The sequence below is a fragment of the Phaseolus vulgaris genome, chromosome 8 (genome assembly GCF_000499845.2).
Source record: "Phaseolus vulgaris cultivar G19833 chromosome 8, P. vulgaris v2.0, whole genome shotgun sequence".
NCBI classification, from domain to species: domain Eukaryota; kingdom Viridiplantae; phylum Streptophyta; class Magnoliopsida; order Fabales; family Fabaceae; genus Phaseolus; species Phaseolus vulgaris.
In genome coordinates this window covers 61,072,496-61,094,788 of record NC_023752.2, presented here as the reverse complement: position 1 = coordinate 61,094,788, position 22,293 = coordinate 61,072,496, and the positions used below count along the sequence as shown (strand labels likewise).

The window sequence follows — 22,293 nt, the reverse complement described above, 5'->3', positions numbered from 1 at the left end:
CAGGTTAATAAATAATGGATTAAATATATCTTTTGTCATTACATCATAACACTAAATTATTTGTTCTCTTTGATCTAAATTTTAAACCATGTGTTTAACCATGAAAATGATTTAAGTATGAAAATGATTGAAATAAGTCATTGTTAATGTGTAATTGATTCAATTTGAGGTTTCACTTCATCAATCCATTGAAAGTAGTTATAATGAACATCAATCTACCATCAAAATAACAAATTTTGAAAAAAACTAATAATCTTTGAAAAAAATTAACAATCATTTCACATACACATAAAGAATGACTCATTTCAATTATTTTCATACTACAAGTACTTGGATGGTTTAAAGTTTGAACCAAAGAAGAAGATCAATTTCATGTTATATACAGGGACGAAAAATATAACTTAATCCATAAATAATTTTTGTGGTTGAAGTCATTTGCCACAAACTGTGTATGGTTGAGATGGTCGATTGAGACAATGTTTAGCCCAAAAACATGTTAGGAATCTAAAATAATTGATAAATCTAAAAATAATTACAATTCAATATATTAAGTAGTTTGTATTTCAAGGATTAAAAGCATATTAATCTAACAAGTCGTGTTGTTTAATATGAATTCTCATTAGGGGTAGCAATACAAGTCAACTCGACTCCTTTTGGCTCGATATGTCACTAACTCGCCTAAATTTGAGGTGGACTAGACTGACATGTCAAGATTATAGGGGTTGAAATTGGTAACTCACCCCGTCATAAGGTAGGTTGGCAAGCTGGCGAGTTGACCTATTACTTTTAAAAAAAAAATCATTTTTTCTTTTTTTATATTTTTGTTTTTGGATCTATTATTTGGTTGTAGTAATTGATATAATTTTTTAGACAGTAAAAATGCAAGGAATAACAATAAAATTGAATATTTAATGCATAACAAAATAAAGTAAATATTAATAATACTTCACACAATAGGTGGTGAGAATTGAAAGAGGTTACTATGACCTAATATGCAATGTGAAAAAGAATTGTCTATTAGGCATAGGGATTTAGCTTATCATATGAGTAGATTTTGTTGCTATTATGTAACTTTCTTGTGATGACAATTTAGTAAAGATAGTATGACACATGCAAGTTTTTAAATTTAATTCAATACATGTGTGTTGTGGAAGTAGAATCAAAGTGTCTGTGATATTGATGTATGTGATTTATTACAGAAGATGCAGATGCATCTAGTTGAGCTTAAAATTAGACAATTAATTCTTATATATACTTAATGAATTTATGAAATGCGTATCCTTAAAAATATAGGAATGAGATTTGATTGACATGCATAAATTATGAAATTATAAGTATATGATCTAATATATACATATATCTCATATTTTAAAACACTAATTTATCTGTTTTGTGTGCTTGTGAGATTTTTCTTAATATGTATTTATTGTGTGTTACACAGGAATAGATGATATAAAAAACAAATTTCAGCAAAATATGTTGAAGAGAGAAATAATTATATAATTATATAATTATATATATATATATATTATAATTCTCATAAAATGTAAATATTATTTAGATGTTATCTTTCTTATAATGATTAATATTAATATAATATTTAATAGGATATTAGAAAAGAGTCTTATCCAGATTAAAAGATCAGTGTAAGACTCTTGTCACAAGTTGACTACCACTAGTTCACCATTGTGCTTATCACCTCATCCTTAATCTGTCTGAAATACGTGTTCTTTTGGAACTGTTGGAAAGAAAAAATCGAATAAAAACAATGGATTTTTTTTTAAAATTCCAACTTTCTATATTGATTATTTTCATAATCAGTATGAAATGCAAAAAAATATAAATAAATAATATTAAATTAATTATTGTAACAAATTTCATAAAATAAGCTCAAATAGACAATTGTGTGTTTGAAAATATTAGGTACAAAATAAAAAGAGGCCCAAACAACTTCTAAGTTTAATAAGAGAACATTATAAATAGTTATTCAATTCAAGAAGTAAGTAGAGTGTATTTATCTATAACTTTATAAAACTGATTTTAACTTTGGTATCAGAGCGTCTTGTAGGTACACACATCTACCCGAGAGAGGAGATCGAGATCAAAATCAAAGGCCGAGAGACCCAGTGCATCCAACCCAGATAAGTGAATTTTCCAATCGTCTAAGCCTAATCCCAAATCAAAGGAACAATATACCGAAAGCCCAATTCAAGAGAAAAGACCGAGAAGTCAACAGGTTAAGAAATTTTTTTTTTTCTAAACTCTTGTAGAAACACAATATATAAAATATAATTTATTGTATCGACTCATTAATTAACATAAAAGTATTTAAACTTTTTATATTATCTCTATTTATATCAGATTTTTCAATCAACATAAAAGTTTACACAAAATTAAAATAGAAAGTCATGATTCTAATATTGATGATAAGTGCATAATTGTATACAATAGTAACCATATGATTTATAGTTAAAGATATGCTCTCAACCTTTCTCATAATTTAACTATAACTCATTCTCCATACTCTACTATAATGCTAGAATGCACATGAGACTTGAGAAACTTAAAAGAGGGTTATATCTTTGAATAAACAAAAAGATATAATTTTAAAAAGGAAAAAGAACAAGAATGATACATTAATTTATGAGATATAAATCGGTAAAAGGCATAGAAGGTAAATCATTATATATCACATGCTACTTTTAAAAGTAATCTCTGAATTAAAAAGGTTAAAACAAAAATCTTAAAACTACATTCTGTGTACATCAATCCTAAATTGAACACATGTTTCCTTAGCATATTAACAATTCTAATGCTGGTCACGTCATAAAAACTAATTTTAAATATTAAAATTAATTAGTTGTTATAATAACTAAAGATCATTTTATAGATTAAAAAAATTATTGGTTTCTAAATTAGTTTTTATTTATCAAGATTTTTGTTACCAAATTTAGAGTATAAAATAATTGGTAGTTAAAATCTTGGTAGCTAATTAGATACCAATTTAGAAACTAATTTAGAAAACAATATTTTTTTTAGTCTTTAAAATTGTCTCTAATTTAGTCATTATAACAACTAATTATTTTTGTCTCTAAAATTATTTTCTATTTACACATAAATCTTTATTGTCAATTTATATAATTTATAATTATATAATATATAAATTTGTGTCTCTGTGTCCTACATTTTAAAAATTATACGTATCTTCGTGTCACTATCCGTGTCTGTGCTACATAGGTAGTGATTGAAATATTTTACTCAAATAAAAGAAATTAAAGTTTAATAAATTTAAATTGTTTCACTCAAATAAAATATTTAAAAATGGAATTATTTAAATAAATTAATATATTTAAAAATACTTCTTGCTTCTGGTTTTGAAAACCTTATCCATAAAAATATTCTTGGGCTTCATTAGCCTCTTAAATGTCATCCACAAGCAGCCATTGAAAAACACATTTTGACCAAAATTCTCTTCTATTATCTCATTAGGCCCATCTAGTTTCTCATTGCTGCTTCCTCCTTCTGCTCTTCTACACTGTTCAACAGTTTATTCATACTCAAACAACACTTTGCACAGTGACATTAATATCAAATTCAGGATGTTATTGGACGGTAAAGTTCCAATGCAGTGACTTGTGGAACTCACTTTTCCTTCATATCAATGGTAGAGTAGCATGTAGCTGTTTTACCATCACACTGCTTTGGCTTTCTCATCTAATTCTTAACATTTCTATGTTCCTTTTTCTATACCTTCACTCTCTGCTTCTCATGGTGCATGTAAACATAATCACTTGAATGTGTGAAATAATAGATACTTGGTATCCACACACAGAAAAAAACTGATATTTTTGCTGCTATTATGTTCACCTGCTATCAAGATACAAAATCTAATGATTTCTACCATTTTTGCACCAAGTTCTGACAGTAGAAACTTGATTTCAGCCACACCAGAAACGGTTATAAAAGTTAAAGAAAGTTTTCTCACGTTAAAAATAAAAATAATCGAATTCTCGATGTTATTATTCTATTTTGTTCTATATTCTATTTTGTTCTATTTTCTCTTATCTGCTTATTGCTTCAACAAATGTCCATTTTATATATACACCAAAAAGAAAGAATTAGTTGTGATTTTTCAAATGAGCTTTTGATTTTAGCTTTTATAAATCAATTCATTTAAATCTCTGCAACCATTTGTATCCCTTTTTCCGTTATTTTTAACTCTTACTGCAAGAGAATTGTAAGAATTAAAAAAACTTGTTATGTTCATTAGTGCCAACATAAGAGAATACCTTATGTGAACCATAAGGAGCATGAAACAGATTTCAGATTATCATTATCACCTTATTATAATATACCATGTTTTGAGAAATTATCTCAGACTAAACAAATACACACATTTATTCCTCAGACTTGATGATAATTCAGAAGCAGAGAAGGAGTAAAAAACCTAATAATCTCTAATGAGAATGTTCCTCAGCAGTTTCATCATTATTGACTATTACTTTTATAAACAAATAGACAAAACAGCTGGATCATCCAGACTTTACCAAAATCCTGCTAACCACATTCCAAAACGGACTTCCTTATCAGTGACCTTGTATGACCACAGGGGATTATTCTTAACTCCTCCACCCTACTGCTTTGCCTGCAAAAAATGAGTAGAATGAGAGATTACGTATGTATACTTGAAACTAAAATTGTTATTTTCAAAAGAAACAACCACATAAGATATCACAAAGTCAGCCAGTATAATACAAAAAGGGTATGAGCCTATCAGAATATGGTGTGAAAAAAAAGTGATGCATGGATTCAAACCAATAGCATGAATGAATAAACACATATAAGAGATCATGATACCATCTTCAACCCAAAACCTTAACACAATAGGTTTGTGGTTCTTTTTCTTGTATGTTGCTCAACTTGTTCATTTATACTTAATGTGGAATTCAAACTCATACTTGGATTCCTAATATTTAGAAAATCTCTCCACTAGATGGAAAGTATAGACACACACCAAGATAAATTGGCACTCAACTTTGACCTCTTGTGACTTTAAATCTCAATTTTTTCCTTCATGTGTACTCAATATCAAATTGTTTGCACTCTAGACAATGTAGGTTCCTCCACCTTGAAGTTAGTCCACCTAATCACCCATCCTCCAACAACACAATCTATGACACGACTGAAGTTACCCTCCAAATCCACCCTAGTACAACCTTTGAAAAGGATCCTCCAAGGCTCAAACTACTAATGGATAACACTGAGAGCATGTCTATGTTTCATTAAGCACATGATATGGCCAAGGGGCATAATAATCAACAGATTAAATATCACTATTTTTTTTTATCATCAATAAATAAATAAAATAAAATGAGGCATTTCAGGGGTGCTTCAACGCTTATATAAATAATCTCAACACAAGCTTCTTATCACTCAACCAGCGACATTACAACCTGAGATCAAATATCACTATGCAAAAATCTCATCTAGATACTACCTGAGAATACAAGAAGGTTCCGAGGATGGCAATAGCAGCTCCAAGAGCATTAACCGGCTGAACTGGTGTGTGGAAGATGATAATTGAAGAAACTATAACAGATATACGTTTCATGGTGTTTCCAATGCTAAATGTCAAAGGAGAGATCTGATCCAGAGACATGTATGACACCTGATTATACAGGTGATAAAATATACTCTGAGCTGCCACCCACCTGTTGTGCACAGGTAACACCCATAAACAATCATAAGACAGAAGAAGCACAGAAGCTTTTAAGGACCACATGTGAAAGAAAGAAAGAACAAGAATAATGGATAACTCAAAATAAAAATAAAAGAACTCTAGTCAAATTTCTGCTTGAAAACCCAAACACGTAAATCAGGTTTCACATAAAACATCACAAAGGGCATATGATATGTGTGAGTGGAGTGTATAAAATGAGAACTCTTAATTATTTTCATAAATGTAAACATCTAAATCACGACTACTAGATTAAAGTTAACTGTTAAAATTGTGTATTTAATCACAAATCCCATTTGATCTGTAATTATAAAGGGAAAAATCACATCAAATTTATAATTAAACAAAAGATATTAACCATCAATTTAGGACCAAATGGTTACTGAGTAAATGTTCTCCTTTCTCAAAGTAAACAAAAAGGTAAAGTTATTAGGTCAACATTTGCTCCTCACTCTACTAAAAATAGCCCTCTCACTAACAGAGAGAATAAGCTATGCACATCATCCAATATAAAACCAGCATATATGATATGTTTGTTTACTTTCACAATTACTACCTTAATAGCCATAAATAACAATAGTTATATCTGATTGATCAACGATGTAAAATTCATTTTGATAGTACATAACCATTAAATTCATACAAAATGCTATTTTCCAACAACTACATAGCAACTCCATAAAACAAACAAACATTATATCATATACACGTTTTAAAAAAAATAACTCATAATTAGCCTACCATCAAATAAATTCGAATTTCTGAAAAGAACACTAAATAAAGACGTAAAAATATTATGAGTTTATGACAATTTCAAAATATAACATTTATGAAAACGCAGCAATGATAACATCAGATAAGTAAACATCTTATAGTTACCATATAAATTGAGGTCCAATTTGAGAGAGTGCTGTTTGCCATCCTGCTGCCCACATCTGTGGTCCCTCCACAGCAATTGCAAAAGGTGTGAGAATTACAAGAGACAATATAGATAAACATGCATAGTAATTCATTCCACTAACAGCCTTTCCCTTCATGCCCTTCTTTGAAAAGATATTACGGAACACGAATGCCAAATTCGATATCATAGCTCCCATAAAACCTGAAAATATAATAAAGCAGTTATGAAATCAAAATCAAGATGGATGAAAAGACTCAATTGCAAACAAATATCAGAAATATATTCTATCATAACATCTGGTAACTATGTATACTATATAGCAGTAAACCATCCTTTCCATTGATGTCTCAACACAAGCATTAACACACAATAATTAAATAAACAAACAGGAGTTAAGTAATAAACATTTTACTTGAGTAGGGGGAGATGGGGACTCTGTTCTTGCCTTAACCAATACTTTGGATCAAACTATCTTCTCACAGGTCAAATTTAAGCGCAAGTCAATTTATTATAGCATATCCAACTTCTACACTATGCTCCACAACAAAATACAAAAATGCAACAGAATGTAATTGAGAAAACGTTCTTTTAACAGAAAAGCAGCTTCTTTACCAATCATGTTGAAGTTGAGCTCAGTAACAGCAGCAAGTGCACATCCACCGATGATTGGAAGTAAAGACAGATAGACTGGCACCGGGAAGGTCTCACCCAGAAGAAATCTGGAAACAAGAACACTGAAAGCAGGTTCACCACTCTTTATGATATGGGTGAAGGATACTGCAACTTTTGACATGCTAACAGTTGCCGCTACATGTCCTATTGTATGTGCAACAGCAACCTGAAGGAAAAACATCAAACACTAAGCACTTCTGTCTACTTCCAGATATTAATAATTAGAGAGAAAAGGCCAACCATGCAAGTTCTCATTTGAATAAAAAAAAGAGTGAATTTTCCGCTTTCAAAACATCATTTTTCATCATTGAAAAAAAAAACACTAATAAAGCTCCTCCCAATTCAACACAGTTTAAATGAATTAACTTTGTTCTTTTTTTCATGAAATCATCAAACAATATACATCAATGGATGGAATAAAATTCCATATTTAAAAAGTGATTTCACAAAACATCAAGCTTTCTAGGAACTCTATGACCAAACCATGGATGTGGCCCTATCAATCACATTTCTTCACAATTTCCCACAGTATCCAGAATCACAACAAAACCGTGGCAATGAGCACAATTTAAAACCCGGGTTACATATACAACACGTGAACAAACAAAAACATGCTTTCACATTCTTTCATAAACCTTTTTTCTAAGGATGGAACCAAAAGTCACTAACTTACAGGGAACAAAGTCTTCCAGAACTCAAGATCAGTCTTAGGAGGCTCGGCTATCCTGGTGGCCCAGGAGATCAACATCATGAGAGACCCACATGCAAGGGAGAGAGTTGAGGTAAGCCAAGGGTAGGGGTACGCATTCAGCACCTTCTTGTTATAGATGTTGAACACCACATTCAGAGCCCACCAGGTTGCAAAGTATATACCAATTTTCACCTTCTTAGCAGCCTCTGATGGATCCCCAGCCCCTTCCACCTCTGGCCTCTCAGCCTCATACGCCCTACATGTCCCCAGATCACCACGTTCACGCCTCACCGGAGACCCAACAAAATTCCCCAAACCAACACATGAAAGGTGAAGTGGCTTTTGCACTGAAAACAGAGATCTCAGAGTCTTCTCCCTTGGGTGGGAAGCAGGGACAACAAGGGAACATGAGTGCCCAGAGGTTAAAGCTGGACCCTTTTGCCGTAGCAAAACATCAGAGGCTCCGATCGATATGGCGGGCTGGATCACGGTGGAAATCATGTGTGATCACTGATGAAACGGCGAAAAACAATAAAAAAGAATATAAAAAACTAAACTTTCCGATCAAAACTTTAATGGGTAGCTAATAAATGAAGGGGAAAATCAGAAAAAGGAGAATAGAAAATAGGGATCCCGTGCGAGTGTGTCAGTCTCAGTGTCAGAGCCGTGAAATGAAATCTCACGGACTGAGCACTATAATTATTATGTGATCTGAGAATGTCTCTATGATTTGGCTCTTTAACTCAAAGTTAATGTAGCAGAATCATAGAACTTTGCTAATGATAAGGAACTATTTAAGTCTAGAAAATATTATAAACTTTTTAAGGGTAAGACAACTTGGGATCTGGTCTTGGAAAGATGGTAAAGACTCAACAATGGGGTTTGGTAAAGCAGTAGAAGAGGACGAAAGATGCAGTCACTTTGCTGGTTTTTTTCCCTTTTCTAAAGCCTTTGTTTCGTTGCTCACTGCTATAGTAAAACTGTGAAAAAATCAACTTTTCAAGTATATATATAATAAACAAGATGATAAATAAAATAACTATAAGATATATAATAAATTTCAGAGAAAATATATACTATCAGAAAGTCTAATTGATAAAGTGGAAAGAATGATTGTGTGTTTTTGTAATTTATAATTAATATTTGAAGATTTTTTTTAATGACAAAATTTGTATAGAATGAATATATTTTTAGATAACAAAATTTCAAATTCATCATAATTAAAAAAAAACAAAAAATCTTTTAGAATGTGTAAATTTATACTGTAGATATTTTTTAATATGTTGGTTACATTTTAGGTTTATAATATAATTAACGTTTTGATATAAGATCATTTCTAACGATTAGAAAATCTTTAAAATTTAATTTAGAGATAAAATAAAAATGAGAAGCTAAAAATATTAAATATATCTATAAAAATAAATGTGGATTTTTTTAATAAATAATAGATATGGAATGCTTGTATATGGTTACTAGGAGAAAAAAATCATCTTTTATGTAAAATGTAACTTTAGTTAACAAAAGATGCTTAACATGAAAATTTTTATAATAAAAAAAATAAGATAAATTATTAAAAATAATAATTGATAAAATAGGAGAAAGTGGGAATCTTGTACTTTAATTTATGTATTTTAATCTATAATACATAAAACGAATTATTTATAAGCACTTTTAAGTTGGTTATTTTAATTTGTAGAAGAATAATAGTTGTGTGAATAGTTAATTTCTGAAAATTAAGGTTAGATTATTTGAGTAAAAATTGTGAACAGAATTTGAGTAAAAAAAGAAAAAATTCGTAGTTAGCATGTTCCATGTTGTTGTTGTAGTTTATGCATGTGACAGAGAAGAAGAAGTAAACACGTGGATTTTATTGAGTTAAAACGGTGGAGAAGGGTCCACGTGTCAGATTGTAATGAAACAGTAGGTTAATACATCGTACAAAACTTATATATAAGTACAATAATGTCACACTCTTCACATACGTTTCGATTTCAGGAATGATGAATACGAGAATGCAATCACTTGGACGAAGGAAACAGCAAGTTAGAAAAAATAGAAGAAAATAATTTCAAATTTGTTCAATAATTTAATATTACGAACTGGACTTTAAGCCTAACACACCCTCCTCACGCTGATACTACCAACTCGTGCGTGGAAATATATATTATGGATGGTCCGATAACGGTCCGATAGCGGGTGACACGATAAACTCAACACAAACATTCGCTAGGATAGACTCGAAATGACTCTGATATATGAAATGGACTTTAAGCCTAACTCAACCCATAAAACCGACTCATAGGGTTGAGGTTTGCCCCCACTTATATACAATGAAAGGCTCTAATTTCTAGTCGACGTGGGATCTCCAACATTTAATAATAAAACATTTCAAAAATAAAAACAATTCAAATTTAATTAATGTATTTCATTTGATTGAAAATTATAAATTTCCTACCCAAAGAAAATATGATTATATTGAGAAATATGTCAAATATAAAACACATGTTGTGTCGAGTAAAAGAAATCATACTAAACACATGTTGGTAATATGACATGGTGAGATCTTAAATTAAAAAACTATAAATTGTGAGACCTTATTTTAGTTTGGTATATATGGTTTTTAAAATCATATTTTATGTTAAGTAATGTAAATTACAATTTTAACTATTTAATTATTTTATTTTTTACTTGTATAATGTTTAAATAGTATCTATAGAGAGTTGATTTTTCTCTTAGTTGGTGTTTTCCTTTTTTTTTTATATATAGTGTTCATGTTTTTTTTTTTTTCATGTATGATCTTGAATTATCAGTTAGAACTATTTTTATAAAAGATTATCCAACAATTAAGGATTAAGTATGGATTAAGTATTCGAGTATAATTAATATATTGATAAAAACATATCTTATTACTGTACAACATATTTATTTATAGAGTTTGTAATGTATTCTCTCGTAACATATTTATTTATAGAGTTTGTAATGTATTCTCATGTGAGTTGTATTTAACATGTAACATAATTCAATTCTTAAATCTTGTTATTTCTTTAAATTTTTTTTTTTTTTATTTCTTCTTAACTTTTTAAAATTAATCATCGTCATTTTCTTGATAAAATAATGTGAGTGGGGTGGTGATTAGGTCAAGATGAATTTCAATTAATATGAATTTAAAATAAAAAACTATACTGCCAACACGGTCATTAAAAAAAATTGCTTAATTAATAAAAAATAACATTAAATAGATGATAATAACTTTTTCTCCATCCAATTTAACTGCATGCTATTTATTTATTAGGCAAATTGTTCATGCATATTATTTTTAATATTGAATAAAGGATGTGATGTAGTTGTTTGTGGTGAACGTTGGTTGGTGATTGTGGTAAGTTTTGTAATATTTTTACTAGTGATGATTATGTTTTCTTTATTTTTTTTGAAGTTATAAAACTCAGAAAAAATAATTAACAAGGCACAAAAATGGAGTACAAAATTAAAAAACAAACTATTTTCACAATGAATAATGTTAAACACAACAAATTTTCTCGTTAACTCTTTCACACATGTTCAAATAATGAAACTATCTTCTCAAACATTGTGACTGGTAACAATAGAAGTATATGCGGCTAGAAAAGAAGTATGAGATGCACAGTTGTAACTGAGGTAAACGAGTGAGATTATACTTCATTTAAAATTATTTAAAATTTAAAAAAAAATTAAAACTCACTTTTAACGAATAATATTAAGGTGCATGAAAGACATGTAGGTGGAAGGAGAATTTGTCTATGAAATTTATTATATGCATGATATATTTTGGAAACAAATGTGCTAAAAATTTCTTAATTCTTGGAAATTAGTTGTTGTTGTCTAATAAGGAGGAATCCATTTGTCTTGGTTAAAAGGGACATGGGTCCTTCTTCTTAGAAAAATAAAGGCCCATTTTTCTCTTTGTTATACAAAATGTATGCTTGAATTTCAAGTAATTCATTCTTGTTTTTTCTTAGAAATTGTTACTTCAACTTTAAGCTTTATTATGAATTATTTGTGAAAAGTAAATTAAAAAAATATTAATTATTAATTATTATGTCGAGTCAGATTCACTTTATAATTAAAAATTTTGTGTATACAATTTTTAAAATTATTAATTATAGTCACCATTGTTAATTAAGTTTTTATTTTCCAAATTTTGAGAATTATCATGTTAAACCTCGTATTCATTTGATAATTAAAATCTTTCCTTTTGTAAATTTTATTTTTTTTATGTTAACACCTTCCTTACAAATCCCAAATTTAATATAGTAAATTATTATTTTTTATATTTTTTTATAATAGATTATAATAACAACTTCTATATTTTTTTAAAATATTTTCGTCATCCATCATAATATCCGGTGCTACAAATATAAATTTGCAAAACCTAATTTTAGTTTAATAGATATGTTTTTTGTTTTAAAACAACAGTTAAAATTATAGTTTATGTTAAGTATACAAATTTTAATTTTCAATATTTAGTTATTTATTTTTGAAGTCTCATAATTTCTTTAAGTAATTTTCTGATAAACTTTTTCTTATTTTTCTCAAACTATTTTGAATCTAGATTTTTTTTCTTTATCACAGGTAAGATTAAAGTCTAATAGATATTTTTGGTTACATTAAATTTACAATAATATGTTTTGGTCTGTGAATTATAATATTCAATTTCCCAAACTACGTTACGCGATATTTTTTTTAAAAAAAAAGGCTTTTGGGTTCTGGGCTTGGGCCTGGATCCATTTGATTGAGTTTGGTAGTGTTAAAGAAAAGGGATATTGGTAGTGTTTTAGAACGTTTCCCTCTCTGTGAAGTCCCAATTCTTGTTAAACCCTAGAACACTCTCAGTGAAGAAACTGCGAGCAAAATTTGTGTTCTTCCAAAATGTCGATGTCTAAGAGTTCCAAAATGCTCCAGTACATCAACTACCGAATGCGCGTCACCATTCAGGACGGACGCCAGCTTGTCGGAAAGTTCATGGCGTTCGACCGCCACATGAACCTCGTTCTCGGTGACTGCGAGGAGTTCCGCAAGCTTCCTCCGGCTAAGGGCAAGAAGCCCGCAGACGGCGGCGACCGTGAGGACCGCCGCACGCTCGGTCTTGTCCTCCTCCGCGGGGAGGAAGTCATTTCTATGACCGTTGAGGGCCCGCCTCCGCCGGAAGAGTCCCGCTCCAAGGCCGTCAGTGCCGCCGCGCTCGCTGGCCCCGGAATCGGTCGTGCTGCCGGAAGAGGCATTCCTCCTGCCCCCGTTATCCAGGCCCAGCCTGGTCTCGCCGGCCCAGTTCGCGGCGTTGGTGGCCCTGCACCGGGCATGATGCAGCCGCAGATCTCGCGCCCACCGCAGCTCAATGCGCCGCCGGTGTCGTATCCTGGAGGTCCGCCGGTGATGCGCCCTCCGGGGCAGATGCCAGGCCAATTCGCTCCTCCCCCCATGGGTAGGGGACCCCCTCCTCCTATGCCACCCGGGCAATTTGCTCCTCCTAGACCTGGTGGCGCTCCGCCTCAGTTCTCCGTTCCACCCCCGCAGTTTGGACAGCGCCCCATGGGACCTCCCCCTCCAGGACAGATGGTGAGAGGACCTCCTGCTCCGCCTCGCCCCGGGATGCCTGCGCCTCCTCCTCCTCGCCCCGGCATGCCGCCACCACCTGGCAGCGGTGTTCCGGTGTTTGGTCCTCCTCGACCTGGCATGCCTCCTCCCCCAAACCCTCAAAATCAACAACAACAGTAATGGGAGAATGGATTGGTAGGTTGTATCTGATGTCTTTCTCATTCCTGTCTTTTAGATTTTTGTAAGACTGAGTGCGTCTGTTTGTGAAATTTACCGTGAATTGATTTATGTTTGGTCGAGTTTACTCCCATAGTAAGTTTGATGTAAGATCTAGTTTAAAATTTTCTACATCAAGGTTTTAAAACGGGGTTGCAGTCGTGATCCTTGGTACTGTTGTAATTAGCGGATCATATTACTTTTTTTGGTAAAGGAATTTTGAGCTATTCGTAATCCCAACTCAAATTTGCTTTTGGAAGTGAAGCAAAATTTAACATCAACATGTTATGAAGTTTTTGAATTCAATTGAATTGTCTATCGATATTTTTGTGTTGTGACCAATGAGTTGCAGAGTAAAGAACAGCATGTTGTCTACCATAAACGATTTTTGAATTTACCTTTTGGATACACTATTTTAATAGAAGAAGGTGTATGTAAATTGTATGTGTTATTGGTGGCCAGATAGATTCGAAGCTGACTTTGTTAGTATTTTGTTGTTATTTAATGTCTGGAAGTCATCGAATTATGTGAAGAAGGGTAACTTCACTACAAATTACTAACTGCTATTTGCCCACTCTAACCAAGCAAATTACTCAGTCAATACCCATGCTAGGTTCTGATAATTGTTCAGTGGGTAGAACTCCAGTGAGGGAGAAAAATGATAAAAAGATACCTAACATTGTTGAAGTTGTGGACATAAAATGAGGGAATGTAGAAAAGGCTTGGGCTACAACTTTAGCAAGTCGTCTTAAGAAGCTTGGTTTTTCAAAACTTTCCGAGAGCATAATCTAGACCTGTAACTTTTTCGTGTCCGACTTCAGATTCCTGTAACTGAAAGCTGAGGTCCCATTTGGCCTACCATTGTCTGATACATCAACCATAGAGCACACACTTGGTAAAAGCCTGCACTGCTACTCACTCACCTTTTCTTTGTACTTTCTTCTACCATAGATACAATTGTCGTTCTTAGAACTTGTACTACTATTGGAGGAACCCACCTCTGTGATTTGAGACTTGCTCCTTTGTGAATTTGAATCAATCCTGCTGAAGTACTCAATTTCTTGCATTATGAGGGATGCGACTGTGCCTTGGGTTCCTATTTCCGCTGGAGAAAATCCAGCCAACTTTTTTGAGTTTAGGGTAGTGAATTTATGCATGCTTTATTTGGTTTGTGTTGGGGAGAAAGCATGATGTTTTGATTTAAGAAGGGTCGTATCTGAAATGCATGGCACAGGTCTGTGAAGATGCGAGCATTCTTGTGCTTGCAGTTATAACAGTCTAATTCCTGACTACTATACCAACTTTTTCAGTTTCATCATGTTCATAAGTACATGCTAGGTTTTTTTTTGGAGTTCTTGTCAGTGTTGAGTGGATCTGATGGGATTCATGTGAAAGGTAAAAGTTGCTAGGTGGGATAGGAGGATCTCTTCCATTGGCTTTTCAAGTTGGTGATTTAGTTGGCAAGGAATAGTAGGCTTACCTAAATCAGAAAAGCAGCTATTTATTTAAGTGCTTTCAGGTTAGGGGAATTGTGGATTATTTTGTTTAGGTTGGCTCTATGTATTTTGTAATTTAGTTTCATATGGGGTTTTGTAGGGATTTGAATAAAGATACAACTTAATATGTTAAATTCTTTTTTATCAGTGAATTTAGCTGTTATTTTGAAATAAGTAAAAAATCTACACATCATATACACTAGAAGTCTATATCTATATTGTTTAAAAACAGAGAATGAAGGATAGTAGTTTATAGACACTTTATTTAGATCATTCTAAATACCTTTTTAAATAAAACTACAAGAGAAAACAAACAATCCTTTAGATATGCTGATGAGTTTCAACAATGTGTAATCTTGTCATTTGAATACTTATAAAGAAAACCAGAATGCTAGATTAAAGTATCTTCACAAATTTTGTTGTTTTTATCCAAATTGTGCTTTGGTACATTTTAATTGTTCTTTGCATCATGGAATTCTTTTCTTTTATCTATGCTACTTATCTGCGGTGGTATCATTAACGGGTAAGGTAGGAAGTGTCTGATTCATGAAAAAGGAACAGGTTCTTACTATTTTATGCATATGGTGCATTTTAAGAATAAAACACTTCTTTCAAAATTATACCCATTTTTATTGTTGAGGAGATGATACAACTATAAATAGCTGAGGCCATAGTGTTGGCAAATCAGATGATGTGAAAAATTAAAGCCTAGATAAATCAAAATGCTAGTTTGTTTAAAATTTAAATTACCCAAACTAAACAAATTCAACCAAATTTAATTTAATTTGATCATATCGTCTAATTTTTAAATGCTTAATTAAATTTCAAATTCTTTATAAATTTGGGTATTTTTAATTGAGTTTCATTATTTTTTTTGTATATTTACTTTTTGTGTTAACTAAGTAACTTTGTTGTTATCTACAATGTCATCTTACTAAGTTGTTTTCACTTGTTAAGAATTATGAGATTTTGTGATTAAGATAAAATGATATTGTGATTAATATAAAACAACAAAATCTCACATTTCTTAACACAGTGATATGAAGGATGACTGAGTAGGATAACAAAGTACTCGATTAGTAAATATAATTTTTTTGAACAATAATTAAAACAAAATGTGCCTTTTGGGTCAAGCCCAGGTGTCGAGCTTGACTATTTGCCACTAAATTGTGAGTCAACACACGCCAGCTATATGATACTGATTTATCTCAGTAAAACAGGAGTGAAGTTATTTTATTGATTTATTTTTCATCTCTATATGATAAATAGGGAGGAAAATGAAAGAACTAAGCAACAGGATTCGTGTTTAAATAACCAGTGTAGCCCTTGTATTTTTATAATATACATGGTGGTGCCATGTTTCTGTATAGAATATTGGAGTACTATGCATAATATGTTCAGTAATCTGATATGATTGATATGTTCGTAATGTTTATACGGATTCCATATTTGGCACATAATCTCACATGTCAGTTGTACACAGCATTTTACGTGTTAGTAGTCCATAGTTAAAAATATTTGGTGATGAATTATCTTTGGTATTCTGCTGTTTTTTTGTGGTTATTGTGTCAGTGCTCTCTCTGTTTGTGTCCCAACCCTGTCTAATTCAACAACTTGATCTTCATCTTTCGCTGTCCATATTAAACTTGACATGGTATAATTTCGCAAGATTCTCATCAACGGATTTATATTGCTTTTCTCCATCATCTCCTGTATAGCCTTTCTCACTGAAATCTTTTAACCTTTGGCATTGTTGGAAAGTTATATTTATTGCACTTGATTGAGACATTGGATTATTCATTCAGCATCTTGGTAGTATATTATTTTTCTTGTGACTTATGTGGTTATGTAAAGTTGGACTGAATATATAACTTGAAATAATTATGGCAGGTTTCTCACTGCTAATCTGAACCAAGATATGGACTCTGGACATGTTGCGCGCAATTCAATATGCAGCTTAAACTTAGGAACTGATTGTTGCTTGTACAACCTTGAATCACTCTCTTGTTAGGGATTTTTTGTTTGTCTTGATGAGGATGTGTAATCTTAGAAACAGTTTATGTTTTGAGGAAAACATTATTCTACTAAAATCTAAGCATTGGACCATACAAGTCCCCGTGTAGATTTTCAGGGGAAAACAATGCCGGATCACGTAGGACAGGAACCCCCTTCTGCCATTTGGGTTATATTATTACATGATATGACATTGGTAATGCTTCTGCATCAATTTTTTATTTATTTTTCTGCTCTTATTTAAACTGAAAAAAATGGTTAGATGCAGAACATATTTGATGAGTGTTTGAATGATCTTAAACAGAAACAGAAGGCTGATTATGGGTTCAATATCAGGCTAATTCTCCCTACACCAGATGAATTGCTATCTGCATTATCATTTTTTTTTAAATCCCAAAGACATATTTCAGTTTTGAATTTGAATATCTAAAACTGTTATATTGGTAAAATGTTAATAGACATTTTCTTTATATGTATCTTGAAGATTAAGGATAAAATAGACATTTGGTACCGATCACAATTGATCTTGCAGAGAGAATTAGCCTCAATATCAATGCAAGCCAAACCCATTTGTCCTTCACTTCTTTATTTTTGTCTACCATTCCAGTGTTCATTTCTAATGTATTATGACTAATGAAAAAAATAAATAATATATTTTTGAAAACAAGATTTCTTAATATTTTTGTTTTTCATAAAAAAATATTTTGTTTCCATTTTCTAATATATATATATATATATATATATATATATTTTAATCAACCAATCTTTATTTTTATCTAGTTTTTCTTTCTTTTTACTTTACTAAACACATCTTTATGCTTTTATCCGTTGGAAATGATAGTCTTTCTAGGAATACAAATGATAGTTTTTAAACCAATGGTTAGTTTGTTTTTTCTTTTCTTTTTTCAAATTAAATACAAAGATAACACGTAATTTGATCTTCTCTTTTAAGTAATTAAATCTAAATTAAATTTACTTTTGTGAGTTGTTTTAGTTTTGTACCCTTTTATAAAAATTATTCTAACGATGTTATTATTTTTATGGCTAAAATATGTTTTGTGTTCATTTAAAAACAATATATAAGACAAAGAACAAAGACTAAAAGAAAATAAGATATAAATAAAAGACTCGATAATGATAGTTTTATAAAATTGAAATGCAACTTTTGTACACTAAAATATATATGATCTTCATATATAGTCACCAGTGGTTATATTATAAAAAATAGAACATCTGAAATGTGAATTTTAAAATATCTTATATATATATATATTTATATTGATTAACAAATAATTTTCACATTTTTAAAGATGAAAAGTTTTAAAAGTATGATTTTAATATCACTAGCATTTATTTTAAAGATGAAAAAGATTTGTCAATCAAAATCTTACTTTTTAGAGAAAATATAGAAAGAAAATAATTTATAAAAAAAATTAGAATTTTTTTAAAAATGAATTTGTAATATATATTTATAAACTTTCTTTTAAAAATCTAACATTAAAATATTACTAACTCTTGAATTTTTTAACTATTACACATTTAATAAACTTTTTCTTTTCAAATTTAACAAACTACTTCACATTTAAAATTAAAAATTAATACCTATTTTTTATAAAATAAAAATATATTAACATTAAAAATAATTTTTTTTAATTAATTATTTATTAAATATTTAGAAAATAAAAAATATTGAAATATCTAAAATAAAGTAATAAAATAAAAAGAAAATTATATACACAAAACAGTTATAATAGAAAATAACTTTATATACATATAGAGGTATAAATTTTCCAATCCCTTTCTCTTCTCTGCTTCTCCCTATTCCCCCTATTCGCGACCCTCAATTTCCCAAATCTTGGGTTTCCGGCAATTGTAGCTGCCGTCTCCACCGCAAACCACCGCTCACGCCACCGCCGGAATTGTTGCCACTCTCAGGTCCGTTTTCTCTTATACTCGTTGTATGTGTATGGGATGAATTAAATTTTTCGTCGGTAATGCTTTGATTGGAAGGCGTAGTGTGTTTGGCTTAATCGGAATGTAATCAAACTAGAATAGGATACTGACCCAAAATGTTAAAACCGAGGTTTGAGCAGAGCTTGTTTGGAAAGCCATTGATTTATTATTAGCAGTGTTGAGAATTAAAGCAATTGAGCTTGGTGGTGTTTTGTGATGGTTTCCTTTGGGAATCCTTGCCGGTTTATGACGAGCTTGAACTTTATTGTATTCTGATCAAAATTCAAAACATGTTCATTAGTCATTATATCTAATTATTTGATGTGGGTGCTTGCCCCAAAATACTTTGCTTCTTGTTTTCTAATGCTGTTTTTATTGGGTACTCCCACCATTTAACAAAATTTCATGTGTAATGAGAAACTGGGTAGCACTACTGATAATGTTGTTTGATCTAAAATGTTACATCCAGATTTCGTGATGGGGAAAAATGAGTTTCTCACACCAAAAGCAATTGCCAATCGAATCAAAGCAAAAGGATTGCAGAAGCTTCGGTGGTATTGCCAGATGTGCCAGAAGCAGTGCCGAGATGAGAATGGATTTAAATGCCATTGCATGGGTGAAGGGCACCAGCGTCAAATGCAGATTTTTGGACAAAACCCACACCGGATAGTTGAGGGCTATTCTGAAGAGTTTGAGAGCTCTTTTCTGGAGCACATGAAGCGCAGCCACCGATTCAGCCGTGTGGCAGCCACTGTAGTTTACAACGAATACATAAATGATAGACACCATGTTCATATGAACTCCACTCAGTGGGCAACACTCACTGAATTTGTCAAGTACTTGGGTCGAACTGGCAAATGTAAGGTGGAGGAAACACCCAAGGGATGGTTCATTACATACATAGACAGAGATTCAGAAACCCTTTTCAAGGAGAGGATGAAGAATAAGAGAATCAAGGCAGATATGGTAGATGAAGAAAAGCAAGAGAAGGAGATCAGGAAACAGATTGAAATGGCTGAACAAATGATGCAGCAGCCTACTCCTGAGGCTGATCAGCCTTTACAATCTGAGCCTCCAAGAGAACTAAATATGGAAGATGGAATTAAGATAGGGTTTTCTCTTGGGTCTTCATTTGCTAAACCACCTGTGACCAAGGAAGCATCAAGGGTGGTGTTTGAGGAGGCTGATGAAGAGAGATATGGGGAACGAAACCCTGGAAACAATTTGAAGAGGAAAGAAAGGGATGGTGGAAAATCAACTTTGGATGAAATGATGAGGGATGAAGAGAAGAAAAAGGAAAAAATCAACAGGAAGGATTACTGGTTGCATGAGGGAATTGTTGTTAAGGTCATGAGCAAAGTTTTGGCAGAGAAGGGCTACTACAAGCAAAAGGGTGTTGTGCGGAAGGTGATTGACAAGTATGTTGGGGAAATAGAAATTCTTGAAAGTAAGCACGTGCTCAGAGTTGATCAGGCAGAGCTTGAAACTGTGATTCCACAAGTTGGGGGTCGTGTAAAAATTGTCAACGGTGCATATAGAGGATCCATTGCTAAGCTGTTAGGGGTGGATACAGATAATTTTTGTGCTAAGGTGCAGATCGAGAAAGGACCCTATGATGGCAGAATACTTAAAGCTATGGAATACGAAGACATTTGTAAAGTAGCCTAGTGAGTTGGTGGAATTAATAACTCAGTGATTTGCATTCTCCTATTGTCACATGATCAATTTTCTATGCAGAAGAACACCAAAAATGGATCACCACCGAATTCCATGAATCATTATCTATTGGATACGAATATAATCAGGTTGAGTAGCCACACGAATATCTTCCTCAAAGAATCAAGCTAGCTAAAGAATACTGATTCATTGGCTTTTCTTTCTTTTTTTGAGCAGGAGCAGAGCTGGGACATTGGTGCAAGAGCAGTTCACAGTACCTACATGTGGATTAAGATGAACATGCTGATTGAAGATTATTCAAGAGCCCATTTACAAGAAACTTTTATTCAGAAACCTTTTCATTTTTAAAGGATATTTACTAAAAACTCTTTGGGCATTTGTTAATATTTTTTAGTTATTAAGAAAACCAGAGAACTCTTCTAAACAAGCACAATTCAAATCTTAATCTGTGGGGTAGACTTTATCAACTAATTTGATGAAGTCTCAATATCGCCCCATAACTTAATTTTCTGCTTTCATATTACTTAAACATGAATTGGAGTTTTAGATTAGATCTTATGTATCTTTCTATAGACTATTTTTGTGGCACAAAAACCTTCAGAAATATGGGAGTTATGACTATTACAATCTTAGTTAGAGTTTTCATATAAATGGATCTTTTTAAATATTTATGTGTTTGCATATAAGTCCTTCCATGTCAAATATAAACAAAAGTTTTTGTCTGCATACCAAATATCAAATACCCATAAAAAAATTATATACAAATATTAAAACTTATTTGCAAATACAAATGTTTCAATAACTCATTTATCTAAATGTTTTAATTATGAACCTATATGCCAAATCACTAATATTTTAAGAACCCGTTTAAGTATTTAATCTTTCAAGAACCCATTTAACTATTTAATTGTCATCTTATATTGGATAAAATTATGGATAATAAAGTATTTCTAAAATCAGGAAAAAATCATAATTTTTTTCTTAATTATATATCTATTTTATTAATAGTTTTTCTGTCTTCACGAGCCTTAAGCTATTTTGTGTCTCTGTACTGATTACTCATATTATTAGATTTTTTTTATCAATCTAGTGTAATTTTATCACTTAATTATTGAAATGGATAATTTTTTTTTAAAATTACTAAAATGAATAGACCGTGTTACTTTAATGTAATTTTAATTAAAATTTAATTATATTAAAAACGTGTTACTTTAACATAATTTAAATTAAAATATACTAAAATCGTGTTACTTTAACATAATCCTTAAAAATCGTGTTACTTTAAGAAAATTTAAATTAAAATATACTAAAATTGTGTTACTTTAATAATAATACAAAGAAATTAAAATGGTACAGTCTGAGCTAT

At 31.4% G+C, this 22,293-nt stretch overlaps 3 protein-coding genes across 3 annotated transcripts; 2 read left to right on the top strand and 1 right to left on the bottom strand.

Moving 5' to 3' along the window:
* Positions 1 to 4,306: 4,306 nt before the first annotated feature.
* On the bottom strand, positions 4,307 to 8,982 carry LOC137826333 (glucose-6-phosphate/phosphate translocator 1, chloroplastic-like). The gene is made up of 5 exons (XM_068632262.1): positions 7,984 to 8,982; positions 7,251 to 7,476; positions 6,617 to 6,839; positions 5,498 to 5,711; positions 4,307 to 4,645 (listed from the first exon to the last, which is right to left on the bottom strand). Exons 1-5 carry the CDS (start codon positions 8,500 to 8,502, stop codon positions 4,634 to 4,636), a joined length of 1,194 nt encoding a protein of 397 aa, XP_068488363.1. The 5' UTR covers positions 8,503 to 8,982; the 3' UTR covers positions 4,307 to 4,633.
* Positions 8,983 to 12,763: 3,781 nt separating this feature from the next.
* LOC137826334 (uncharacterized) lies at positions 12,764 to 17,511 on the top strand. The gene is made up of 2 exons (XM_068632263.1): positions 12,764 to 13,767; positions 17,175 to 17,511. The coding sequence occupies exon 1, from the start codon at positions 12,907 to 12,909 to the stop codon at positions 13,750 to 13,752; it is 846 nt and encodes a 281-aa protein (XP_068488364.1). The 5' UTR covers positions 12,764 to 12,906; the 3' UTR covers positions 13,753 to 13,767; positions 17,175 to 17,511.
* A 1,533-nt stretch (positions 17,512 to 19,044) lies between these two features.
* Positions 19,045 to 21,354, top strand: LOC137826108 (KIN17-like protein). The gene is made up of 3 exons (XM_068631965.1): positions 19,045 to 19,232; positions 19,720 to 21,055; positions 21,144 to 21,354. The coding sequence occupies exon 2, from the start codon at positions 19,728 to 19,730 to the stop codon at positions 20,916 to 20,918; it is 1,191 nt and encodes a 396-aa protein (XP_068488066.1). The 5' UTR covers positions 19,045 to 19,232; positions 19,720 to 19,727; the 3' UTR covers positions 20,919 to 21,055; positions 21,144 to 21,354.
* Positions 21,355 to 22,293: the final 939 nt, after the last annotated feature.

Bases quoted from the DNA above. Each gene is read 5' to 3' on its own strand.
- LOC137826334 (XM_068632263.1), top strand. From the start codon at position 12,907: ATGTCGATGTCTAAGAGTTCCAAAATGCTCCAGTACATCAACTACCGA.
- LOC137826108 (XM_068631965.1), top strand. From the start codon at position 19,728: ATGGGGAAAAATGAGTTTCTCACACCAAAAGCAATTGCCAATCGAATC.
- LOC137826333 (XM_068632262.1), bottom strand. From the start codon at position 8,502: ATGATTTCCACCGTGATCCAGCCCGCCATATCGATCGGAGCCTCTGAT. The intron at 7,477-7,983 runs GTAAGTTAGTGA...TTTTTCCTTCAG, and splicing joins TCTGGAAGACTTTGTTCCCT to GTTGCTGTTGCACATACAAT. The intron at 5,712-6,616 runs GTAACTATAAGA...TGTGCACAACAG, and splicing joins ATTGGACCTCAATTTATATG to GTGGGTGGCAGCTCAGAGTA.